The sequence below is a fragment of the Chiloscyllium plagiosum genome, chromosome 31 (genome assembly GCF_004010195.1).
Source record: "Chiloscyllium plagiosum isolate BGI_BamShark_2017 chromosome 31, ASM401019v2, whole genome shotgun sequence".
In the NCBI taxonomy this organism is placed as follows: domain Eukaryota; kingdom Metazoa; phylum Chordata; class Chondrichthyes; order Orectolobiformes; family Hemiscylliidae; genus Chiloscyllium; species Chiloscyllium plagiosum.
The window spans coordinates 16,700,657-16,724,278 of NC_057740.1; the positions used below are offsets into that span (position 1 = coordinate 16,700,657).

General features: G+C 44.1%; 1 protein-coding gene across 1 annotated transcript in view; it reads right to left on the reverse strand.

Moving 5' to 3' along the window:
• fbn2b (fibrillin 2b) overlaps positions 1–23,622 on the reverse strand; it is a 165,431-nt gene that overhangs the window by 51,627 nt on the left and 90,182 nt on the right. Inside the window, exons 29-40 of the mRNA XM_043721603.1 lie at positions 22,269–22,391; positions 20,827–20,988; positions 19,913–19,981; positions 19,709–19,834; positions 17,263–17,388; positions 14,414–14,563; positions 12,410–12,481; positions 11,329–11,454; positions 11,078–11,203; positions 10,312–10,437; positions 9,580–9,696; positions 6,986–7,114 (exon numbers count right to left, since the gene is read on the reverse strand). Of these exons, the coding sequence (XP_043577538.1) occupies positions 6,986–7,114; positions 9,580–9,696; positions 10,312–10,437; positions 11,078–11,203; positions 11,329–11,454; positions 12,410–12,481; positions 14,414–14,563; positions 17,263–17,388; positions 19,709–19,834; positions 19,913–19,981; positions 20,827–20,988; positions 22,269–22,391 (1,452 nt within the window). The remainder of the gene's footprint in view (positions 1–6,985; positions 7,115–9,579; positions 9,697–10,311; positions 10,438–11,077; positions 11,204–11,328; positions 11,455–12,409; positions 12,482–14,413; positions 14,564–17,262; positions 17,389–19,708; positions 19,835–19,912; positions 19,982–20,826; positions 20,989–22,268; positions 22,392–23,622) is intronic.

Here is a 23,622-nt window from a genome sequence, read left to right on the forward strand (position 1 = left end):
CCACTGGTCCTCACCTACCACCCCACCAACCTCCAGATACATCATATCATCCTTCGTTATTTCCGCCACCTCCAAACAGGCCCCACCACCTAGGATATATTTCCCTCCCCACCCCTATCAGCGTTCCGGAAAGACCACTCCCTCCGCAACTCCCTCATCAGATCCACACTCCCCACCAACCCAACCTCCACTCCCGGCACCTTCCCCTGGAACCGCAAGAAATGCAAAACTTGCGCCCACACCTCCCCCCTCACTTCCCTCCAAGGTCCCAAGGGATCCTTCCATATCCATCAGAAATATCCATTTTTCATCTGGCTTAAGATTTTAAAAGGAAGATTCTTCCAAATGAGGATGACTACTCCCTACGTTTTGAGCTAAAAGATTAAAAAAAGGCCTGGTCATATCCACACTGTTTAATTTTAAGTGCTCTTTGTCAAGTAGAGGTGTCTCCTGTAAAAGAACTATATCAACACTTTCTTTTTTGAGGTTTGATAGTATCTTCTTCCTTTTGATTGGTGAATTACTCCCCTTGACATTCCAGGTGCACCACCTAAGTGAATAGCTAGCCATGATCGTCCAGGTAGGCCTGAGACCCCCCATGAGGAAGAACTCCACCAAAAATGCCCTGAGTAAAGACCATGGAAAATTCACAAAACCAAAAATTCTTTAAGACACTTACACGAATACAATTAAAAACTATTCCGAAGTAAAAAAAATACAAAACACATTTGAAAGGAGAGTTTCCCCCTTGCTCCCACGGGGCATAACTACCTATCAGTAACCCCACCATAACCTCTTCTAACTAGTGCCCCGCCCTCGACCCAGGCATTATAAAATGGAGTAGACAAATTCAAGTGTTCTATAAATCCAAAGTTAAAAGTGAGTGACCCACCCCCGCTCCCCCCTCCACACCAACACCTAGATGTGTTTAGCAAACATAATACAAAATATGAATATATAAAACTACAAAGTTACAATCCTGGCAAATATTAGAAAACTAAATCAGAAGAAGAGAACCTCGTCCTAAAAAAAAGGACAAAACAAGCCCCCCTCCCACACAAATTAAATAAGCCGCACGGCCTGTAAAAAGAGAACTCACATAGTGAATAACAAATAAGCCCTCCTCCCTGTCCCCCGGAAAAGGTAATAAACAAAAAAGGGATGGAGAAGGTAAGAAGGGGTAAACCAAGAGGGGGAAGCAAAGCAAAATCGCTATCCATATGATTGGAACCTTACAGTCTATTTAAGAGAGTGCAAAAATTCTTTCGCCTTTTCCAGAGATCCAAAGTTGTATACGAATCCTTCGTGGCTGAAGCGCAGCGTTGCTGGGTAACGCAAGGAATATTGGATATTTAGGTCTCTTAAGTGCTTCTTCACCCCATCAAATTCCCTCCTCTTGCGGACCACGGCTGGTGACAAATCCTGGAATAACATAATTCTGGAACCCTTGTGCATCATGGCCTGGGGATCCTGCCCCAGGACTCTAGAGGCTTCCAGGAGCATCTGCTTCTCTTTATAGCATTGGAGCCAGAGCAGAACCGGGCGGGGCGCTGGTCTGGCCTGGGCCTGCGTATTGCAACCTGGTGGGCCCACTCCACCCGTACCTGGCCTAATCCGGACTCCAACTTTAAAATTTCAGGGAGCCATTGCTCCAAACAAACTGCGGGCTGGCCTTTCTCTTCCCATTCAGGAAGGCCCAGCAACCGAATATTTTTTCGATGACCCCGATTATCGAGGTTGTCGATGTGTTCTTCTAAGGTTTGGACTCGCTGCTCAAGGGCCCAGACCCGGCCCATGGCCGACTCTACAGCAGCTTCCGAGGTCGCGGCCTTTTGCTCCGCCCTCCAACGCATTTTTCGAGTGTTTCAATTTCTCTGCAGCATGATCGAGAAGGACTCCCACCTGGTCCTGGATTCTTCGATGAGGGGGTCAATCCTCTCCTGCAGCCTGTTGATCCCGGAGATCAAGCTCGCCTCTGCAGGTTAAGTCTCCTGAGGCGGCTGGGGACATTTCCGCTGTTGCTGGAGGGGGAGGGGTCCCTGCCTGTTGCGAACTTTGGGAATTTTTGCCCTTAGTCATTTGAAGAACAGCACCAAACTGTTCAAGTTTGATGCAAAATGACTAAGTGTGCTGGGCAAAAGCTATTTTAAATGAATTAAAGTTGTGGTGAAGGCGGGTGCACCACTTTGCCTGAGTCTTAGGCAGAGCAGTACAGACTCAGACTTGCTGGGTCGCTGCCATCTTGAATCTCCATGATATTAGCTTTAACAGAATGGTAACGTGAACACATTAGTATTGCAATAATCTCCTTTGTTCACTATTTCAGAAAAAAAAGCTCGCTAAATTTATGTTCATATCCTCTGACATTAAGTTTGCTATATAAAATCCTACAGCATTATAATCTTCTCTCATCTACTCATTTATCAAATGCTATTATCTGTGACTTTTAATACAATTATTGGATGTTACTGGTTTGGCCAGTATTTATTATCCATCCTTAATTGTCCTGGAGATAGTGATGGTGAGCTGCAGTTCATGTAGTAGAGAGACACTGACAGAACTGATAGCAACGGAATACCAGGATTTTGATCCATGAATGAAAGGTGACATATTTCCAGGTCAGGATGGGTGCAAGGTTTGGAGGGGAATTTTGATGGAGTTTCAATGGATGAAATTATAGGTAAAAAAACACTGGCACATAAGAAAACCACAAGTGCAACTAAAGAAAAACTCTTGACAATCCATCACATACCAACTATACAACACACTTTAGTCCCCATGCTATCCAAATGCCCATCCTGGTAGTTCTCTCCAATCTCTGCATTTAATCAAGGCCTCAAATACATTGAACATTTTAAGAAAATTACATTAAAGATTGCATGCCTGTCGAATAGATTTCTTCGTCGAGAAAGTTTTATATGCACAACTTCCTGATATAGCCAAGGACCAAGCATTAGTGTACGTACTTTCCAGACAAAGACAGTTGGTTTGAAATGGTTGTGATTCATCACCAAACAACAGCAGTTCCTGAAATCGAGACCTCAGGCCAAAAACAGGACCACCTACATTCAGCTGCTATGCTGTAGCTCAGTGTGATCCTGTGACTGCAAAGGGTGAGCAGTTAGAGTGACATATAGTTTGGCTGCCAGCTGGCTTACAGACAGTATTTGCTCCTGATAAACATTGAGCTGTGCTAGAAACCACATAAGGGTGTATTTGGCTCTCATGTGTTTTTTAATTCACTCGTGGGACATGGACGTCACTAGCTGGGCAGCTTTTATCGCCTGTCCCTAGTTGTCCTTGAAATGGTGAGCTGTCTTCTTGAACCACTGCAGTCCACCGGCTGTGGGTTGACCCACAATTCCCACAATAGGGAGGGAATTCCAGAATTTTAACAGTGAAAGAAAGATTATAAATTTTCAAGTCAGGACGGTGAGAGGCTTGGAGGGGATTAGATTAGATTTAGATTAGATTACATTTGCAGGGGGTGGTGTTCCCATCTATCTGGTGCCCTTGTCCTCTGAAAAAAAATGGTCATGGGTTTGGAAGGTACTAGCTTAGGATCTTTGGTGAATTGCTGCAGCGCACCTTGTAGATAGTACACACTGCTGCTACTGAGCATTGGTGGTGTAGGGAGTGGATGCGTGTGGATGTGATGCCAATTAAGTGGGCTGCTTTGTCCTGGATGGTGTCAAGCTTCTGCGTTTAATCAAGGCCTCAAATACAGTTGGGGCTGCACTCATCCAGGCTATTGGGGAGTATTCCATCACACTCTGTCTTTTGCTTTGTTGATGGTGGACAGACTTTGGGGAATCAGGAGGAGAGTTAATCATCTCTCACCTGCTCTTATTGCCATTGTATTTATGCGGTGGGTCCAGCTGAGTTTCTGGTCAATGGTAACCCCCAGGATGTTGATAGTGGGGGGTTCAGTGACCATTGAATGTCAAGGGGTGGTGCTTAGATTGTCTCTTATTGGAGATGGTCGTTGCCTGATATTTGTGTGATGCGAATGTCAGCCTAAGCCTGGATATTGTCTAGATTTTGTTGCATTTGAACATGGACTGCTTCAGTATCTGAGAAGTTGCAAATGGTGCTAACATTGTGCAACCAGCAGTAAACGTCCCTACTTCTGACTTTATGATGGAGGGAAGGTCATTGATGAAGCAGCTGAAGATGGTAGGGCCTAGGACATGGTTGGCCCTGAAGAACTCCTGCAGAGATGTCCTGGAGCTGAGATGACAGACCACCAACAACCATGAGCATCTTGCTGTGTGCCAGGTATGACTCCAATCAGTGGAGAGGTTGCCCCTGATTCCCATTTATTCCCATTTAGCTAGGGCTTCTTGGTACTGCACTCAATCGAATGTGGCCTTGATGTCTAGGGCTGTCTCCCTCACCTCACCTCTGGAAATCAGCTCTTTTGTCCATGTTTGAACCAAGGCTGTAATAAGGTCAGGAGCTAAGTGACCCTGGCGGAACCCAAACTGGGCGTCACTGAGCAGGTTATTGCTGAGTAGGTGCTGCTTGATAGCAGTGTTGATGACACCTTCCATCACAGCTTGGCTAGGAGAGTGGCAAATTCTGTAGTAACATTGTCAGGGCCCATAGGCTTTGCAGTATCCAGCCTCCAAGCATACCTTAAACTGACATAGAGTGAATTGAATTGGCTGAAGACTGGTATCTGTAATGGTAGGGACAACAGGTGGAGGCTGAGATGGATCATCCATTTGGCAATTCTGGAGGAAGATTGTTGGGAATGCTTTAGCCTTACCTTTTGCACTGATGTGCTGGGTTCTTCAATTATTGAGGATGGGGATATTTTTAGGTACGCCTGTTGTCGCTCCTGGCATGTCCTCCTGCGATCTCTATTAAAGCATGATTGATCCCCTGGCTTGATGGTAATGGTTGAGTGGGGGATATGCTGGGCCATGAGCTTACAGATTGTGCTGGAGTACAATTCTGCTGTTGATGACCCACAGCATCTCATGGATGCCCAGCCTTGGCTGGCTAGATCTATTTCAAGTCTGTCCTATTTAGCACGGTGCTAGTGCCACACAACCAGGAGGTTATTCTCAATGTGAAGGTGGGACTTAATTTCCACAGTGATTGTGCGGTGGTCACTCTTACGATACCATCACGGACACATGCTTCTGTAGATTAGTAAGGATGAGGTCAAGCATGTTTTTCCCTCTTGTTGGTTCCCTCACCACCTACTGCAGACCCCTTCTAGCAGCTACATCGTTTAGGGCCCGGCCAGCTTGATCAGTAATAGATAAAATGTGGAGCTGGAAAGGCACACCAGGTCAGGCAGCATTGGAGGCGCAGGAATATCGACGTTTCGGGTCAGGACCCTTCATCGTGATTCGAAATGAGGTCCTGACCTGAAATGTCGACTTTCTTGCTCCTTCGGTGCTGCCTGACCTGCTGTGCCTTTCCAGCTCCACATTTTATCGACTCTTATTTCCAGCATCTGCAGTCCTTACTATCTCCAGCTGGATCAGTAGTGATGCTGCCAAACCGCTCTTGGTGGTGGACATTGAAATCCCCCACCCAGAGTACATTTTATGCCCTTGCCACACTCAGTGCTTTCTCCAAGTGCTGCTCAACATGGAGGAGTACCGATTCATTGACCAAGGAAGGACTGTATGTGGTAATCAAAAGGAGGTTTTCTTCATAGAATCCCTACTGTGTGGAAACTGGCCCTTTGGCCCAACATGTCCACACCGACCCTCCGAAGAATATCCCACCCAAACCCATTCCCCAACACTTATCCCTATATATCCCTGAACACTATGGGCAATTTAGGATGGCCAATTCATGTAACCTACATTTCTTTGGATTGTGGGAGGAAACCCAGGCAGACACCGGGAGAACATGCAAAGTCCACACAGTCGCCTGAGGCCGGAATCGAACCCGGGTCCCTGGAGCTGTGAGGCAGCAGTGCTAACCACTGAGCCACCGTGCCATTTCTTGCACATGTTTAACTTGAAGCCATGAGACATCATGTGATCCAGAGTCAATGTTGAGGACTCCCAGGACAACTCTCTCCTTACTGTCTATCACTGTGCCACCACCTCTGCTAGGTCGCACTGGCTGGTGGGACAGGACATATCTAGGGATGGTGATGGTGGTGTCTGGGACATTATAAGGTATGATTCCGTGTGTATGACATGGCAGCCTGTTGCTTGACTAATCTGTGAGACAGCTCTCCCAATTTTGGCACTAGCCCCCAGATGTAAGTAAGAAGGACTTCGCAGGGTTGATCGGTCTGTTTCTGCTATTTTCTATTCCTGTGCCTAGGTGGTCTATCCAGTTTCATTTCTTTGTTGAGTTGTAGGGTTCACCGCATTGATAAAGATGTGCAGGTTAGATGGATTGGCAATGCTAAATTTTCAAAATTTGAGAGAAGATTTGTAGCTCGGGTGCTCGTTGCTGTGGTTCTGTTCGCCGAGCTGGAAGTTTTTATGTGATCCACAAACTCCATCAACAAACACATCGACCTGGACCCAATATACCGGCCACTATAGCGGACAGCTGAAACTGACAACCGGAAGTGGCAGGGACAGGCCACTATAAATGCTGGAGGAAACACCACAGAAGCGCTTCACAGGAGGCTCCCAAGCACTGAGGATGTCACCTAGACAGGGGACGAAACGTTTGCAACAAAAACTTCCAGCTCGGTGAACAGAACCACAGCAATGCTAAATTGCCCATAGTGTCCAGCGATGTGTAGGCTAGGTAGATTCGCGTTGGGAAATGCAGGGTTACAGGGATAGGCTAGGGAGGGATGCTCTTCGGAGGGTCAGTATGGACTTGTTGGGCCAAATAGCCTGTTTCCACACTGTATGGATTCTAAGATAATAGAGACAATAAAAGCTATCAGAGGAAGATCTGACTGAGTTATTTAGTCACTGTGATGTAGGGAAATGGCAGACATGAAACGTAGCTGATGAAGTTCTATTCCGACCAAACACTGTTTACTCACCAACACAATTCTTCCCATCGGGTGGCAGCTCATAGCCATCCTGACACAGGCACTGGAAGGAGCCGATACTGTTTATACACTGCCCATTTCGACAGACCTGACCAATCTGAGTCGAGCACTCATCGATATCTAAAAAGAGGAGAAAAGAAAATGATATTCTCCTTTAAAATGGGAATTTTTAAACTGATTATGAAACTGAGCAATGTGAAGAAACAGGAATTTTAAAAAAATTCTGAGGGGACTAAAATATAAAAACAATATCATTACCAAGATGGAAGAAACATTTTGGGATTATATTAGACAAAAGTAAAATGTCGACAATTGGCTGCCTTTTAAAATCTAATTGTTGCCCTAATCCTGCCCAATCCCATCTCACTCCCTACTCTTTCCAACCATGCTCCTGCATTGTGAAACTAGCTCTCTCACATCTTATATTGCTCCACAGGAAAAAAGATGGTGTTAATTATACAGGAAATAATTACACAGTGATCTTTCTATGTATACAGCAATAGGTAACATGAATGATGTGTATGGTAAGCTCATACCCATTCTGGTAGCAGGATGTTTGAGCAACAAGGTCCAAGGTACAGCGAAACAACAGCAGGCCATTCAACCCCTCAAGACTAATGTGCCACACAAACAGAAAATTCCAGAATGTCTCAGCAGGTCTGGCAGAAGTACTTGCAGATCTGCTGAGTTTCTTCAGCATTTTCTGTTTTCTTTCAGATTTCCAGCACATAGAGTCATAGAGATGTACAGCATGGAAACAGACCCTTCGGACCAACCCGTCCATGCCGACCAGATATCCCAACCCAATCTAGTCCCACATGCCAGCACCCGGCCCATATCCCTCCAAACCCTTCCTATTCATATACCCATCCAAATGCCTCTTAAATGTTGCAATTGTACCAGCCTCCACCACATTCTGTGGCAGCTCATTCCATACACGTACCACCCTCTGCGTGAAAATGTTGCCCCTTAGGTCTCTTTTATATCTTTCCCCTCTCACCCTAAACCTATGCCCTCTAGTTCTGGACTCCCCGACCCCAGGGAAAAGACTTTGTCTATTTATCCTATCCATGCCCCTCATAATTTTGTAAACCTCTATAAGGTCATCCCTCAGCTTCCGACGCTCCAGGGAAAACAGCCCCAGCCTGTTCAGCCTTTCCCTGTAGCTCAGATCCTCCAACCCTGGCAACATCCTTGTAAATCTTTTCTGAACCCTTTCAAGTTTCACAACATCTTTCCGATAGGAAGGACACCAGAATTGCACGCAATACTCCAACAGTGGCTTAACCAATGTCCTGTACAGTCGCAACATGACCTTCCAACTCCTGTACTCAATACTCTGACAATAAAAGAAAGCATACCAAATGCCTTCTTCACTATCCTATCTACCTGCGACTCCACTTTCAAGGAGCTATGAACCTGCACTCCAAGGTCTCTTTGTTCAGCAACACTCCCTAGGACCTTACCATTAAGTGTATAAGTCCTGCTAAGATTTGCTTTCCCAAATGCAGCACCTCACATTTATCTGAATTAAACACATGTAGTGCTTTGTTTGTATTTGAGCCTGTTCTGCCATTCAATAAGACCATGATGATATGATCTAAATCCATATACCTACCCGCCTTCATCCTATAACCTTTAATACCCTTCATTAACAAAAATCTATCAAGCTCAGATTAAAGATGAACAATTGATATCACACCAATTGTTAACTGCCAAAGAAAATATAAAACCTCTACAAATATTTGTGAGGAGATGTGTTTCCGAATTTCAGTCCTGAAAAATCTTGCTCTGGCTCCTTGCAATGTTACCCTTGGAGTCCAGGGTATCATTCTGACCAAGCTCCTTGGCACTCTGTCTTCCTCAAATAGTGCTCAAAAGTTCTCACGTACTCTCAATGTTACCTGACTAGGAGCTTATATTACTGAACAGCAAATTCAACCCCTTTGTATTTTGTTTAAACACCTTTCTTATTATTTGATGACTATTTATATAATTTTAACATATCTGTACTCCCCACTGTACTTTGACTCTCTACTCCTTCTTGCTTTTGGAAAATACCGTTCTAATCTTTTCAGATTTCACATTTGCTTACATTGAAATCTATTTGTCACAGTCATGTCCATGCACAAACCTCGGAAGATCTCTTTGTACTTTTATGCTTCCACCTGTACTACTAACAATGCCAACTATTTGTGTCTTCCACAAATCTGGATATGTTGCTTTCTATTCCATTACTTAAATCAGTGAATTATCGAGGCCTTGCAGAATAGAGTATCTGCCCAAATCTCGTGGGCAATTTCACCACTATCAGTTTTCCAGGGGCTCCTCATTTTTCTAACATAATTGTAAAAACGTTGTTTGTTGAATTTGATGTATCTTTGATATTTGAAATTTAACTTGTGGTGTATGCTGATCTGTGCCATGCTAATGGATGATCCATGAATTTTGTTTTAGGGGCCCTGGGCTCTAATGGGAGATTCCTGGGCTCTATTTCGATACTGTAACAGAATGAAGATTTAGTATGAGGCTAGGTGGTGTTTAGTGTTCAGGAGTATTCACCAGACTGACGTTGTTTCCCTTACCCATGCAATCGTTGTTGTGGGTGAGGTCAAATCCAGGGAAACAGAGGCAGTTGTAAGATCCAACGGTGTTCTTGCAGGTTCCATTCCCACAGGGCTGCCGGTCACACTCATCGATATCTACAACACAAACACACAGCTGGCTCACTCACCGTCTGACACTCGATGAGCAGACGGGCTCTCAATGATGCTATCAGCCGGCATATTTGCAGAGTAGAGACATTGTCATGTAACACAGGATGGGTGGCTAGCCAAATGCATAATTTTGAGTTGTCCCCCATTACATGCTGGATAAGGAAAGCCTCAGCCAGTCTGTCCACCCATCAGAGCACACCCCCATGGAAGGTGTTATCTCCCGCTCCCCCTCTCTCCAGTGAAACTCTTTCCTGGCTCATCCTCCAAAACTCCAACCCCAAAGCCCCGTCCTCCAATTCCCTGTCTTACCAAATCCTCAGACTCGCCTCTAAATCCACCATCTTCTCCTTGGCACTGTCTGTATTCTGAGCAGCAGCAGATTTCAGGCTGTGTGGACCAGCTATCAGAGTTCAAGGCCTTTCCCTAACAGATAGAAATCCCATCCTTATCTGGTTACGGCTGACCCCCAACTTGTGATCACAGCGGGGCAGCCTGCTTTCTGGAAGCTATTCAACTTTTCAACCAGGAAGACAAGCAGCATGACCTTTAACCCCTGTTAGATCCAGTCCTCTGAGCAAATGAAGATGTGAGATTTCTCACCCATGCACATTGTCTGGTCAGCTGTTGCTTTGAACCCATTGTGACAAAGACACCGATAACTTCCTTCTGTGTCAATACACTCTCCGTGGCTACACACATTGGGGATCTCCTGGCACTCATTACGATCTGTTAGAAAAAGACATTGGAAGAAAGGATTTTAAACCACATCTGCAGAATGAGGAGCTACAAACCACACACAGGGCAGGAGATCTGTCCAGCCTATCCATATGGACTGGGAGGTCTGTACTTATTATCCACACAGATGAGGAGGATTGTACACAACCATCCAGAGGGACAGGAGTCTAGATTAGAGTGGTGCTGGAAAAGCACAGCAGGTCAGGCAGCATCCGAGGAGTAGGAAACTCGACGTTTCAGGCAAAAGCCCCATCCCTGATGAAGGATCTGCTGTGCTTTTCCAGCACCACTCTAATCTGGACTCTGATCTCCAGCATCTGCAGTCCTCACTTTCGGCATCCAGAGGGACAGGCTGGATTAAGCACTCCTTTCCCCAACCACCTGCCAACAGACTGAACTCGCCCTGATAGAGTGACAGAGAAAAATATCTCAGTAATAAGTTCAAGAAGTATGAGGTGCACTGGGGGCACTCTAACCTCTAGATAAATGAAACACGATGAGATCCTACATTTTCACACCCAATGTCATTTCCTATTTAGCATTTTGAAAACCAGCTGTAGAACTGGAGGGATCGGCAACATTCTTCAACAGACATTGACAACTAGTGGGCAAAATATCAGACACTACTCACCCACACAGGCTCCACTCAGTGACAGTTTAAAGCCCGGGGAGCACTCACAGCGGTAACTGCCTGGGATGTTGATACAGTCGGCATTCCGCTGACACAGGTTATCTCCATTGGTGCACTCATCAATATCTAACCCAAAACAACAGGCAAAGAGAGGGTTTCAATATTCTTCATTAGAATGTCAGGACATAGCTTGTCAATATGGCAAAATGAATGTATTAGAAGAGGAACGCAGTGATAAGATAACTGCCTACCTTCACAGATCAGGAACACATTGTTGTAGCTGAAGCCCATTGGACACTCACAGCGGAAATTACCGATTTGGTTGATACAGACGCCATTCGCACAAATGCCTGGGATTTCCCGACACTCGTCAATATCTGCACATGAAATATACATATAAGCTGAAAATTATCCCTAACCTTGCTCAATTACAATCCTGTAAACAACAGGCTTCCAAATCCACCGCGTCCACTACGCTGACAGGTTATGTGGCTCAGCCCAATTCCCGTCAAAAAATAACTGAAATCAATCTGCCTTTTTGTTGAAAAAGAACAATTTTCCTTTAAGAACTCCATTCTAATTTAACCTTAAAGATGTTGAGCAAATTTATTTTCACACTGATCAGCCTTTTTATAATTAATATTTCATGCCCAAAATTCAGAAATGCTTTGTTGATTATATTTAGAATGCTTGAGTAGAGTACCTGAAGGGTTATTTAAAACTCCATTTGATGTGTATCGAATCAAAGCAGCGCTCTGAAAGCTCGTGATTTCAAATAAACCTGTTGGACTATAACCTCACGTAGTGTGACTTCTGACTTTGCCCAAACCAGTCCTACACTGGCATCTCCACATCAAATTAAACTTAACTCTGAGAACCGGGGACTCACAAACAGACTGCAGGTAATGCTTGCCTCAGGGGTGTTTTTTATAAAAAGAGGACATTGCTGCACATTACAACAGGCATTGTTATGAGCCTATGAACCCATTGATTGCATTCTCTATGATATACCTGCCTTGTATTGGAAAGAGGAAGAACCGAGATGATAGAACATTAAGAAGCGACTGACTGAAAGAGTATGGCACAGAGTGGCCAGATTCTAACAATCCCTTCGACATTAGATCCCAACCTAACAATATGGACTGATTTGTGAGTTAACTTGCTCAGACTCCATTGCAAATATCAACAAATAATATTCCTGATATATCTTCCAGTTACTTTTAATATCAAAAACATGATGGAACTAATTTCAGTTTGCATTGTCCATGACTATTCCAGAGGTGCAGCAACAGTTACAGATCCTGACCGTGGAAAAAAGCAATGGATACTCACCAACTGGTTTGCCCGTATGGATATCAATGATGAAGCCAGGAGCCTGATTCCCACACAGGAGTTGATAGTGAGCTGAAGGAGAAATTTCAGTCAGTCATCATTTTACCCCATCATTTACAGTCAGCATACACTTAGCACTTCACCTCATGTGCATGTTGAAAAGGTAGTTTCATAATAGACAATGCACAATCAACATTCACCTCTGATCCTGTCATTACTTTTCACCTCATTTTATCCCAGAGGGAGTCATTACATAAAATCATCAACAGCGTTTACCACGTCCAAATGACCACTGTCCATCAACTGACCATCATTGCCTACAGACAGTCACTGCCTACTGACCATCCACTGCCCACACACTGACCGTCACCATCCACCCACTGACTGTCACTGTCCACTGACCATCACTGTACACGCATTAACTATCACTGCCTGCCCACAGGTCATCACTGCCACTAACCATCCACAGCCCATCCACTGCCTGTCACTATCCACCCACTGACCATTACCACCATCCAGACTGTCACTGCCCACTGAACATCACTGACCATCCACTGACAGTGATTGCCCATTGACCATCACTGCCAACCCACTGATAATCACTGCCCACCCATTTACCACCACCATCTATTGACCGTCACTTCTCACTCACTGTCATTGCCCACTGACAATCAGTGCCCACCCACTGACCCTCACAGTCCACCCACTGGCTGTCACTGCCCACTCAGCATCAGTACTCACCAAAAGACACTCACTGTCCACCCACTAACCATCACTATCCACCCACTGACCCTCACTGTCCACCCACTGAATGTTACTGCCCACCCACTGACCATCACCAGCATCCAGACTGTCACTGGCAATTGATGAACACTGTTTGCCCACTGACCATCACAGTCCATCCACTGACCATCACTGCCCATTGCCCATCACTGCTCACCCACTAACCATCCACTGACCATCACTAACCACCCACTGACCGTCACTTCCACCCACTGACCATCACTGGCCACCCACTGACCCTCACAGCTCATTGACTGTTACCATCCACTCACTGACCATCCACTGCCCATCCACTGACTATCACTGCCCACCCACTGATTGTCACTGCCCATGTACTCATCCTCACCGTCCACCCACTGACTGCCACTGCCCACTGACCGGCACTGTCCACCCACTGACCATCACCACCATTCAGACTGTCACTGCCCACTGAACACACGCACTGACCATCCACTGACAGTGATTGCCCATTGACCATCGCTGCCTGCCCAATGATCGCCATCACCTATTGACCATCCATACTCATCCACTGACTGTCACCATCCATCCACTGACTGTCACTGCCCACTGACCATCAGTGCCCACCCACTGACCTTCATAGACCACCCACTCACTGTCACTGACAACCCACTGACCCTCATAGACCACCCACTCACTGTCACTGACCACCCACTGACCACCCACTAACCCTCATAGTCCACCCACTTACTGTCACTGACCATCCACTAACTGTCACTGCCCACTGAGCATCAATACTCAGCAAATGACACTCACTATCCACCCACTAACCATCACTGCCCACCCACTGAACGTTACTGTCCACTGACCATCACTGCCTACCCACTGACCCTCACTGCCCACCCACTGACCCTCACGGCCCACCCACTGACCATCACTGTTCACCCACTGACCATCACTGACCACCCACTGACAATCACTGACCCATCCCAATGACCGTAACCATCCACCCACTGACCTTAACTACGCACCCACTGACTGTCACTGACCCCTCCCATTGACTGTCACCACTCACTGACTGTAACCAAGCACTAACCATCACTGCCCACTGACCATAACCATCCACTCAATGACCATCACTGTGCACTCACTGACCATCCCTGCCCACCCACTGACCGTTACCATCCAGTAGCGGGCTTTTGTTAAAATATAGATTTTAAACCTATGCCCCTGACTCCACAGCATGATATCTGTTCCACTCACATGTAGCTGGCGTGGGGCAGGGCTCACATGGCTTATTCCATCCCTTGCCCACGTTGTATGAGCAGCAGCACATCTTCTTGGTCATGTTGAAGGAGAGTTCATTCTCACATGTATCATTGAAGTTGCGGTAACAGACACTCTTCCTCATATCTGCCACAATTCAGAACAGAAAGACGTTTAAATGTGCCTGATAAATATAAACTTCACTCACAGTCACAACCACTCCATTGAATGCAGCTTATATACAAACAGACCAGCTGAAACCAATATTCTAAACTGATTGACAGGTATAACGCCCGGCAATGAGATAATAGTGATTTTCACATGGTCAGGGCGGAGGGGACTGCAGTAAGGTGTGGCTGAAAAATAGAATTGATTCCATGGTTACACCTTTCCATCCTTCTCTCCTTCTTTATGAAGCCTGTTAAAAACGTACCTCTTTGTTCTAGTTTTGGTTGCCTGTCTTAATATTTTCTTTCGTAAGCTGGTGTCAGATTCGAGTTTGTTGACCCGAATGTGTTGGGTCAGTTTTGCGACATTATTAATAAAGGTTATTGCTGTCACTGTCTCAATGGGCCTTCACCCTCAACACAAGCCTTTACTCAAGCCATTTCCTGAGGTCAGGCTCAATTGATTTTCCTTAGACATGTAAACTTGAATCATATCATGAAGGAGGCCACTTGATCCATTCTATCCACACTAGCTTTCTGCACATTATTCTTTCGTAGGAACACTGTGAATTTTGTTTCTTCAGCATCACTCATATTCTCTGCTCCTTTGGTAAAGCTGCTGGAAAACAAGTTTTCTAACTTTCTACCGTCACGTTTATTCATTTAAAACACCCTGTCTTGGAATGTATGGGAACTAACCGACACTTACAATGAAAACCCACAACCGACAGTTTATGTCTCTGTCTGACTTTGCTGCTGGCCCAGAGCCATATAAAATTGGGAAGAGGAAATTCTGTCCTAAAACTGCTTAGAATGGAAAATCCGAGCACCACATCTGTGGTACATTCTATATGGAAATGGATGTATAGTTGTTTATAAGAGATAGCCAAATGGGAGTACCTGCTAGATGGGAGAGCTTGTCAGATAGAAGTGCCCACTGTAAGTGAAAATGATATACAAATCTGCACTATTTAAGACTGTTCAACATCAAATAAAATCAGAACCATATTGGAATGAGTGCTCTATGTTAATGAAAACTATATAGGGCTGTCCATTTTATAGCAATGATAGACATTTCCCTCTTTCTACCTCCTACCGTCTCTCTCCTTCTTCTCGCTCCTCAACCTCTACTCCCCTCTTCCTCTTAGTGCAGAAATGATTGCTTTAATACTTTATATAAGTGAATGCTATGAATGAGCACTCATTGATATTGCATGCTATATATAATTGAACATTATTATGTAAGAGTAAGCATTATATATGTGGACAATATAAAAATGCCTACAATATCCAAGTTCACACTATAGAGGGGAACCTTGATTACCCAAATACCAATTATCTGAAAATCGGATTATCTGAAGGAGATCTCGAGGTCCCGACAGAAATATTACATCAAACTAGTGTGTCCAACACTGATCGTGTCTTTTGTTTACAGTGATTAAAAGTGCTGCCAAGAACAGTCCTGGACTGATGGGAGCACAGGCACCGTCTCTAAATGACTGACCTCCCACCCTCCCTCTCTCTCTTCCCACACTTTTCCTGGAGTTCTACATAGGGGTGTACCCTAACCCCCCTTCCCCAGATAATCTCTCCAATGTTGTCCTGTACGGGGCAAGGGTGGAACCTGTCAAAACGTTACAGTAAAATTGTGTGTGTGTGTGTGCACGCGCATGCACTATTTGAAGATTTCCCCCCCGCAAAAGGCAGTAGCAGCAGCAGCAGCAGTCTTGTTGTTGGTGTCCAGTCCAGCTGCCCTGGAGAGGGGTGGGGGCGGAAGGGGGTGGGGCCCATGGGGATCACATGGTGGTTGGGGGCGGGGCAGTGTTGGGGCAGATGGGAGAGCGCTGTGTTGGGGTGGATGGGAGCGGTGTTGGGGGAGGTCGGACGGGGTGACGATCTTGGTGGTAGGTTGGGGGCAATGTTGGATGGGGTTGGGGGCGGGCGAGCCCCCAGAGGAATGGCACTGAATCGATTAACTGAATAATCAATTATCCGAACGAAATAGTGCCCACCCATCTCGTTCGGATAACCGAGGTTTCTCTGTATATGACTGAGCATTCCAGGTAAATGAAAGGGGTGTGTCGGTTGTATACAAGTGAATGCTGGGTAGGAAGCAGCACCGTACTGGAGGGTTCACATGACACACAAAAAATGGACAACATGTACTTGTAAAGTGTGCATCATGCACCAGGTCACTTTTTATACAGGTATGTATTACCTGTGAAAAATGGCAGACTGTCCTTTTATAATTGCGATCATTAGGTATTAATAATGTCAACAGCAAGCTGATTTATATGGAACAAAGAGATGTGGTTAGCTTGAGTTAATGATATACTGCAGCTCCCCTGTGTCTGGATTTATAATACATTAGTGGTTTTTGAGAAGACTCTCTTTCGAAGAGGTCTGATAGATTACAGAGATGTTGACCCATTATAATTTATATAGTTTTAGCACTTGAAGCACTATCTTGTATGGTACAGAATTTATACCATAGTTCCATACTTAGTTCCATACTTGTTTTGAATTGCATACTGAGTATGTCATTGCTGTTGCTGTGCATGAAGCTGATCCAAAATCTCTTAAAGGTTTGATTCTTGTCAGTTATCGTATTTCTTACAAATCATCATATTTTCTGTAATATCTGAACATGGGGCACAATGCTGAGCTCCAGTCTCTTACCCATACAATTGTTTCCTCCATTGACTTGCATGTACTCCGGAGGGCAGACACAGGTATAGTTGCCCAAAGTATTGTAGCATGTTCCAGGTCCACAGATTCCAATGTGAGTGGTGCATTCATCGATATCTGAATAAAGATATCCATTAAAATCAATCAAATCCCATTAACAGAAGACAACCAGAGAGAAGAGCTTTATGAAATGTAATAGATTAGATTAGATTACTTACAGTGTGGAAACAGGCCCTTCGGCCCAACAAGTCCACACCGACCCGCCGAAGCGCAACCCACCCATTCCCCTACATTTACCCCTTTACCTAACACTACGGGAAATTTAGCATGGCCAATTCACCTGACCTGCACATCTTTGGACTGTGGGAGGAAACTGGAGCACCCGGAGGAAACCCATGCAGACACGGGGAGAATGTGCAAACTCCACACAGTTAGTCGCCTGAGTCGGGAATTGAACCCGGGTCTCTGGCGCTATGAGGCAGCAGTGCTAACCACTGTGCCACCATGCCACCCACGTGTGGTGTATATGGTTTTCAAAATGTAGTAAGTCAAGTGTAAGAGAGATAATTGTCAAACATGTAGATAATGTGGCCAAGAGAATAGAAAAAGGAACGTAATGAATTTGTGGTAAAAGATCGCTTCTTAGAACAGACATGGTATTCCACAGGCCATTCGTATCTACTCTACGTAACAATTTTGAAGCAATTTTTAGAAATTGAAGGATTACTGTTGAAATGCACTGAAAGACATGTTTCTGTTGGCGTGTTACAAATATGTGGAACATTGTGACAGATTCCAGCAAGCTGTAAGCAGGTCAACAAAGATTGGCACATACATGTAGTTACCCTTCAATGCGATTAGTACACTTTGAAGTAGTGATGCGGGAATGAGATACATCTGAAAATGTTAAGATTTAAAATGGAGCTGTAGAGTGGACGTTTCTTAATTTGGAGATGCACAGGTTATTAAAAGTACATTAGGTAAGGCTGTAAAATGAACCTGAAACATTAGAATAACGAAGCAAAGTTCTGTTGAATCCATAGGATATTATTATGATATAAAATTAATGGAAGAGATGCAGCATTGATTCATTAGACCAGTTCAGTGACACCTTTGAAGAAATAGTACTTTCTTCAAGCTTTGAAAAGATTTGGCAGTAATCTGAGATGGGGTTTTAAAGTTTAAGGAAAAGACTAAGGTAAATAGTGACTGTAGTCAGGAAGACAGATAAGAGGACTAACATTTAAGATGGACATGAAATGAATTCATGATATTTAAAAAAAATTTACAAAGGGTAGTCTTAATGTGAATGACAGTACCACAAGCTATTGTTGGATCAGAGGCCATCACCCTCCTTTAAAAAGCTTTTGAAGGTAAAACACATTCATTTATTTTCAAAATTTGTGCTCATCTGGAGACTGAGAATCAGGAAAAACAGATAACTAAAGTCTCTTAGGAACGTGAGCTTAGGAATAGACAGGATAGAAGAGATTAGAGCAAATAAATTAACAAGTACAGAGAATGGAACGGAAGAGGGAGAGTGTTCAGAAGGGACAGATAGACAAGAAAGTTCAGGTCAAGAGACAGGGAGAAATGCAGAGACATAGGTTTACAGTAAGAGATCAAGAGAGTTTGGGTGAGATTGGAAAATAGGGAAAACAGACTGAGGTTAAAATGAGACTGGGGAAAACAGGAAGGGTAAGATAGGAGAGAGAGTAGGAAATTGGAGCAATGGATTTAAAATATCTACATTCTTTTACCTTTAGTTAAATGGTGTACTTAGCTCCATATACAAACTCAAGTCAGACTTATCAGTCCAGGAGATATAAGAACATAAGGCATAAGAGGAGAAATTAGGCCATTCAGCCCATCGAGTCTGCTCCGCCATTCAATCATGGCTGCAAAGTCTCTCAAACTCCATTCTCCTGCTTTCTCCCCGTAGCCCTTGATCCCCTTGATACCCAAGAACCTATCTATCTGAGTATTAAATATACTCAATGACCTGGCCTCTGTAGCCTTCTGTGGCAATGAATTCCACAGATTCCCCACTCTCTGGCTGCAGAAGGTTCTCCTTATCTCCATTCTAAAAGGTCTTCCTAAGGCTGTGCCCTCAGGCCCTAGTCTCTCTTACCAATGGAAACATCTTCCCAATATCTACTCTGTCCAGGTAATTCAGTATTCTGTATGTTTCAATTAGATCCCCCCTCATCCTTCTAAACTTTGAGTATAAACTCAGACTCCTCAAACATTTCTCATATGTTAAACTGTTCATTCCTGGGACCATTCTCGTGTAAATCTCCCCTGGCTAACAGTTAAAGCTATGGATAGACAGAAATACATTCAAAGTGATAGACATGCAGATTTCTACAGTAACTGCAGCCTCCTTTCTATTTCAAGAACCTGAAGTCGAGGTTCAGGGTCATCAGTCCGTTCTCACCTTCACATATACGAGTGTCCTCATTCAGGTAATATCCAGCTGGACATTCACACTGGAAGCTGCCAAATGTGTTCACACAGTTTCCACCCTGACATAGGCCTGGTAACTCCTGACACTCATCAATATCTGAAAAAGACAATCAGTAGTCACACTGCAGTCTACATTTGTTCTGTTCCTAAACGTACTCAGTTAAATGCAACATACCTTCCAGAATGACAGTGATAGGATTGGGTCGGAAACCTTCCCCTCCTGGACATAGAGTCTTGTATTCAGCTGCAAGAGAATCCATATAGTAAACATACATTTTTAGAGTCTTTATATCAGCTAATAGAATGTTTATCACCTGACACAAAACATTTTCTTCATTACAAATTCTATCACACCCCAAATCCTCAATTTGCATCTCATCCTTTACTCTATCTCTAGCCTTCCATCCTTCTCTTAGTTCCAGCCTGCAAATTTACTGTCATCAACCTTTCTTATTTTTCTCTACTGTGATGATGCAATATCGTTGCTCAGTTAGGATTCCCTTCATTTTTTGAAAAACTTAAGTAATTGAAATGTAAAAGGTACAGGGCCCCTATATTACACCAGCCCTTTATCTCAGACTGCTTTCTGCTATCCTAGGGCCAGTCTGACTGAATTCAGTAAAGAAAACTGAGATCCAAATGATGTCTTGTTGCTAAGAAGATGCTAACTCCTGCCTGGTGACTGCAGGACATAATGCAGGACCCAAAATATCCCTGAAATCAAACACTGGGATAGCATAGGTCTGTAATAAACATTCTACTGTGATCAGACACTCAAATAGAACAAAGAGTGAAGAATCTGGGCAGCTTGGTATTGTTGCAGTTGGTATGGTAAAACCTCAGCATCATGCAAAACGCATGACTTGTTACAAACACAGAAATATTTAATCTGCTCCTTACTGGGATGTAATTCCAGGAAAATCCTTCTTGGCTCTCTTTGAACTATTGTGCAAGAGGACACTTCATGAAATGTTAGATCTTCCCTTCTTGACTATCCAATTAACTCTGCCCTTGTCTTCATGATCACTCCAATTTGATCACCCAATCAAAGCATGGTCAAAGTATCTGAGACACATCAGCTGCACTTACTGGAGTTGACTAGAGGGCAGAATTCACAAGGGTTTCCCCAAGCCCTTCCCAGCGAGCAACAGCATGAGGCTCGAGTGACACCAACACCGATCTCTGCACTGCATGAAATCCCGCCATCTCCCCTTGGCAAGGTTTCCAGGAAGCAATTACCCACACGGGTATCTGTAAGAAAGTAAAGCAGAAATTATGAATTCATGTTGGGACTGAAACTGTGTACAGAGGCTACCATAAAATGATCAATACGAACATCACAGAATGCAAAGGCAACACAAAATAAAACAGGACTGTCCAACAAGGTATTTATAACTCCTTGTGAATATACAACATGCACAACCTTCCACATTGCTGTCATTTTAAGTGATTGTTACAGAGACGTGTATGAGGCCACCTATTAGGAATTCAGAGAAGCACTTGGTGGAAATACTCAGCAGGTTTGGCAGCATCTGTGGAGAGAGAAAAACGCATTTATGGGTTCAATTTTATGGTGGAGTGAATAAAAGGAAACAAAACTGGGGAGAGATTGAACGCAGATTGAGTCTAGACAGCTGTAAAGGGGTAAGCCAAAAGATGAAGTTCTGTTCCTGGAGATTCCCTGGAAAATTGCGGCTAAGAATGGGAATGGGAAGATCCGAGTGGGTGAAAGGTAGAGAGTTAAAGTGACAAGTGAGTGGAAGCTCAGAGTGACATTTACAGAAATGATAAGAAATGGTCGTCCAATCTGCGTTTGGTTTCCTCAATTGTGTGTCAGTCTGTCACTAAATACAGCTCTAGTGAGGTGGAGGGGATAATTATTTCAGTGGATGGAGGAGGATGAGTCACTGGGCAGAGGAGGATGCATAAATATTTTGGAAATTTACTTATGGGAGGGGAAGTTTCGAACTTTCCCAGTGCAGATTAAAAAGTGACAGTTCCTGACAGTAAAAGGCATATATGGGGTGTGGATGGAGATTAACAGGGTGGTAGATTTAACAGTACAGAAGATACAAAGACTGAGGAAGGATCTGCAAAGATAAGGGATGCAGGCTGTTAAATGCCCTGGGTACCACTCTATCACTGAGAGATGGAGGACTGGATTTTATGTCTTCCAATTCATGGCATAATGGAAATTCTGTAATATTGCCCATGTTTAGTGCCAGAGCAGTTGGAATTTACAGTCAGCAAAGCTTAGCAAATCACAGCCCTGGGTGAGTTAGCTGAGGGTTTAAAGGGTTGTACATTCCCCATTTATATCAACATAATTATACCGAGAAGAGTCCTGTCAATTAGATTTCAATGATTAAGTGGGCAGGAGATTCGTTGCTGCTGTTGGTCTCTGTCTCCCTGACTGAAACCTGTGCTCTCACCAGCTGCTTGCCATTTTCTGCAGTTCAGTGTTTCTGTTTCCATGGAATCATTAATTGCTACTGTCATTGAATCATTCCAAACGTAGAACTAGGACTCACCCACACAGCCAACCCCTGTAGGATTCAGCTCGAAATCTGTCGGGCAGTTACACAGGTAGCTCCCAGGGGTGTTCACACAGAGGCCATTGATGCAGTTTACAGGGTCAGCACATTCATTGATATCTGTGAACGTAAACTCAGTGAGTCATTAAACAATGAATCATCTAACTCATTGAACAACTGATTATCAATCATTAAAACCATCACCAATCAGGTCCTGAAACACATTCCTTTGCTTCTCAGCAACACTTAAATTTGAAAGAATTCATAAAAGATTTACAAGGATGCAGCCAGGTTGGAGGTTTGAGCTATAGGGAGAGACTGTATAGGCTGGGGATAGGCGTCGGAGGCTGAGGGGTCACCTTATAGAGGTTTATAAAGTCATGAGGGGCATGGATAGGATGAATGGTCTTTTCCCCAGGGTAGGGGCGTCCAAACTTGAGGGCATAGGTTTAAGGTGAGAGGGGAAAGATTTAAAAGGAACATGACAGGCAACCTTTTCCTGCAGAGGGTAGTGCATCTATGGAATGAGTTGCCAGAGGAAGTGGTGGAGGCTGGTTGGAGTGTAACATTTAAAAGGAATTTGGATGGGCATATGAATTAGAAGAGTTGAGGGGTGTGGGCCAAATGCTGTCAAAAGGGAGTAGGTCAGATTTGGCTATTTGGACAGCATGGATGAGTTGGACCGAAAGGTCTGTTCCTGTGCTGTACAACTTTATGACTCTAACACATGCTCCGTTATATCATTATTTATTATTTAATAATAGATCTTAGTTATGTACAGCAAAGGATGAGCCCATTCAGCCATCATGTAGATTGTCCTGTGGTTGGTATCTCTTTTAGATACTTGACAGACATAGATTGCATTTGGGCTTAGTTTTTTTATATATGTTTATTGAAAAATTTTTACTCTTTTACAAAAAAAAAGTTATAAAAGTACAAAAATACAGAAAAGTACAAATAATACCACATTATTATGTTACAGTAATGTTAACAATAAACTATGTCGTACTCTTTGGGATACAATCATCTCCTATTTACTTAATCCAAGTTAAAATAAACTCAAATTAAGTGAAATAGTATTAAATTAAGTTACAATCCAATGAGATTCAATTACATTACATTACACTACTCTACTCAACTCGCTGCACCTCCGCCTTCGAGCTTACTTTCACAATCAGGACTCCCGCCCACCTTCCGAGGACTCCTTCGCCCACCTCCACACACTGCATCCACCTGGACACCCCGCGCTGGCCTATTACCCGCCCTCGACCACTTCATTTCCAACTGCCGCCGGGACATTAACCGCCTCAACCTGTCTACCCCCCTGCCCCACTCCAACCTCTCACCCTCA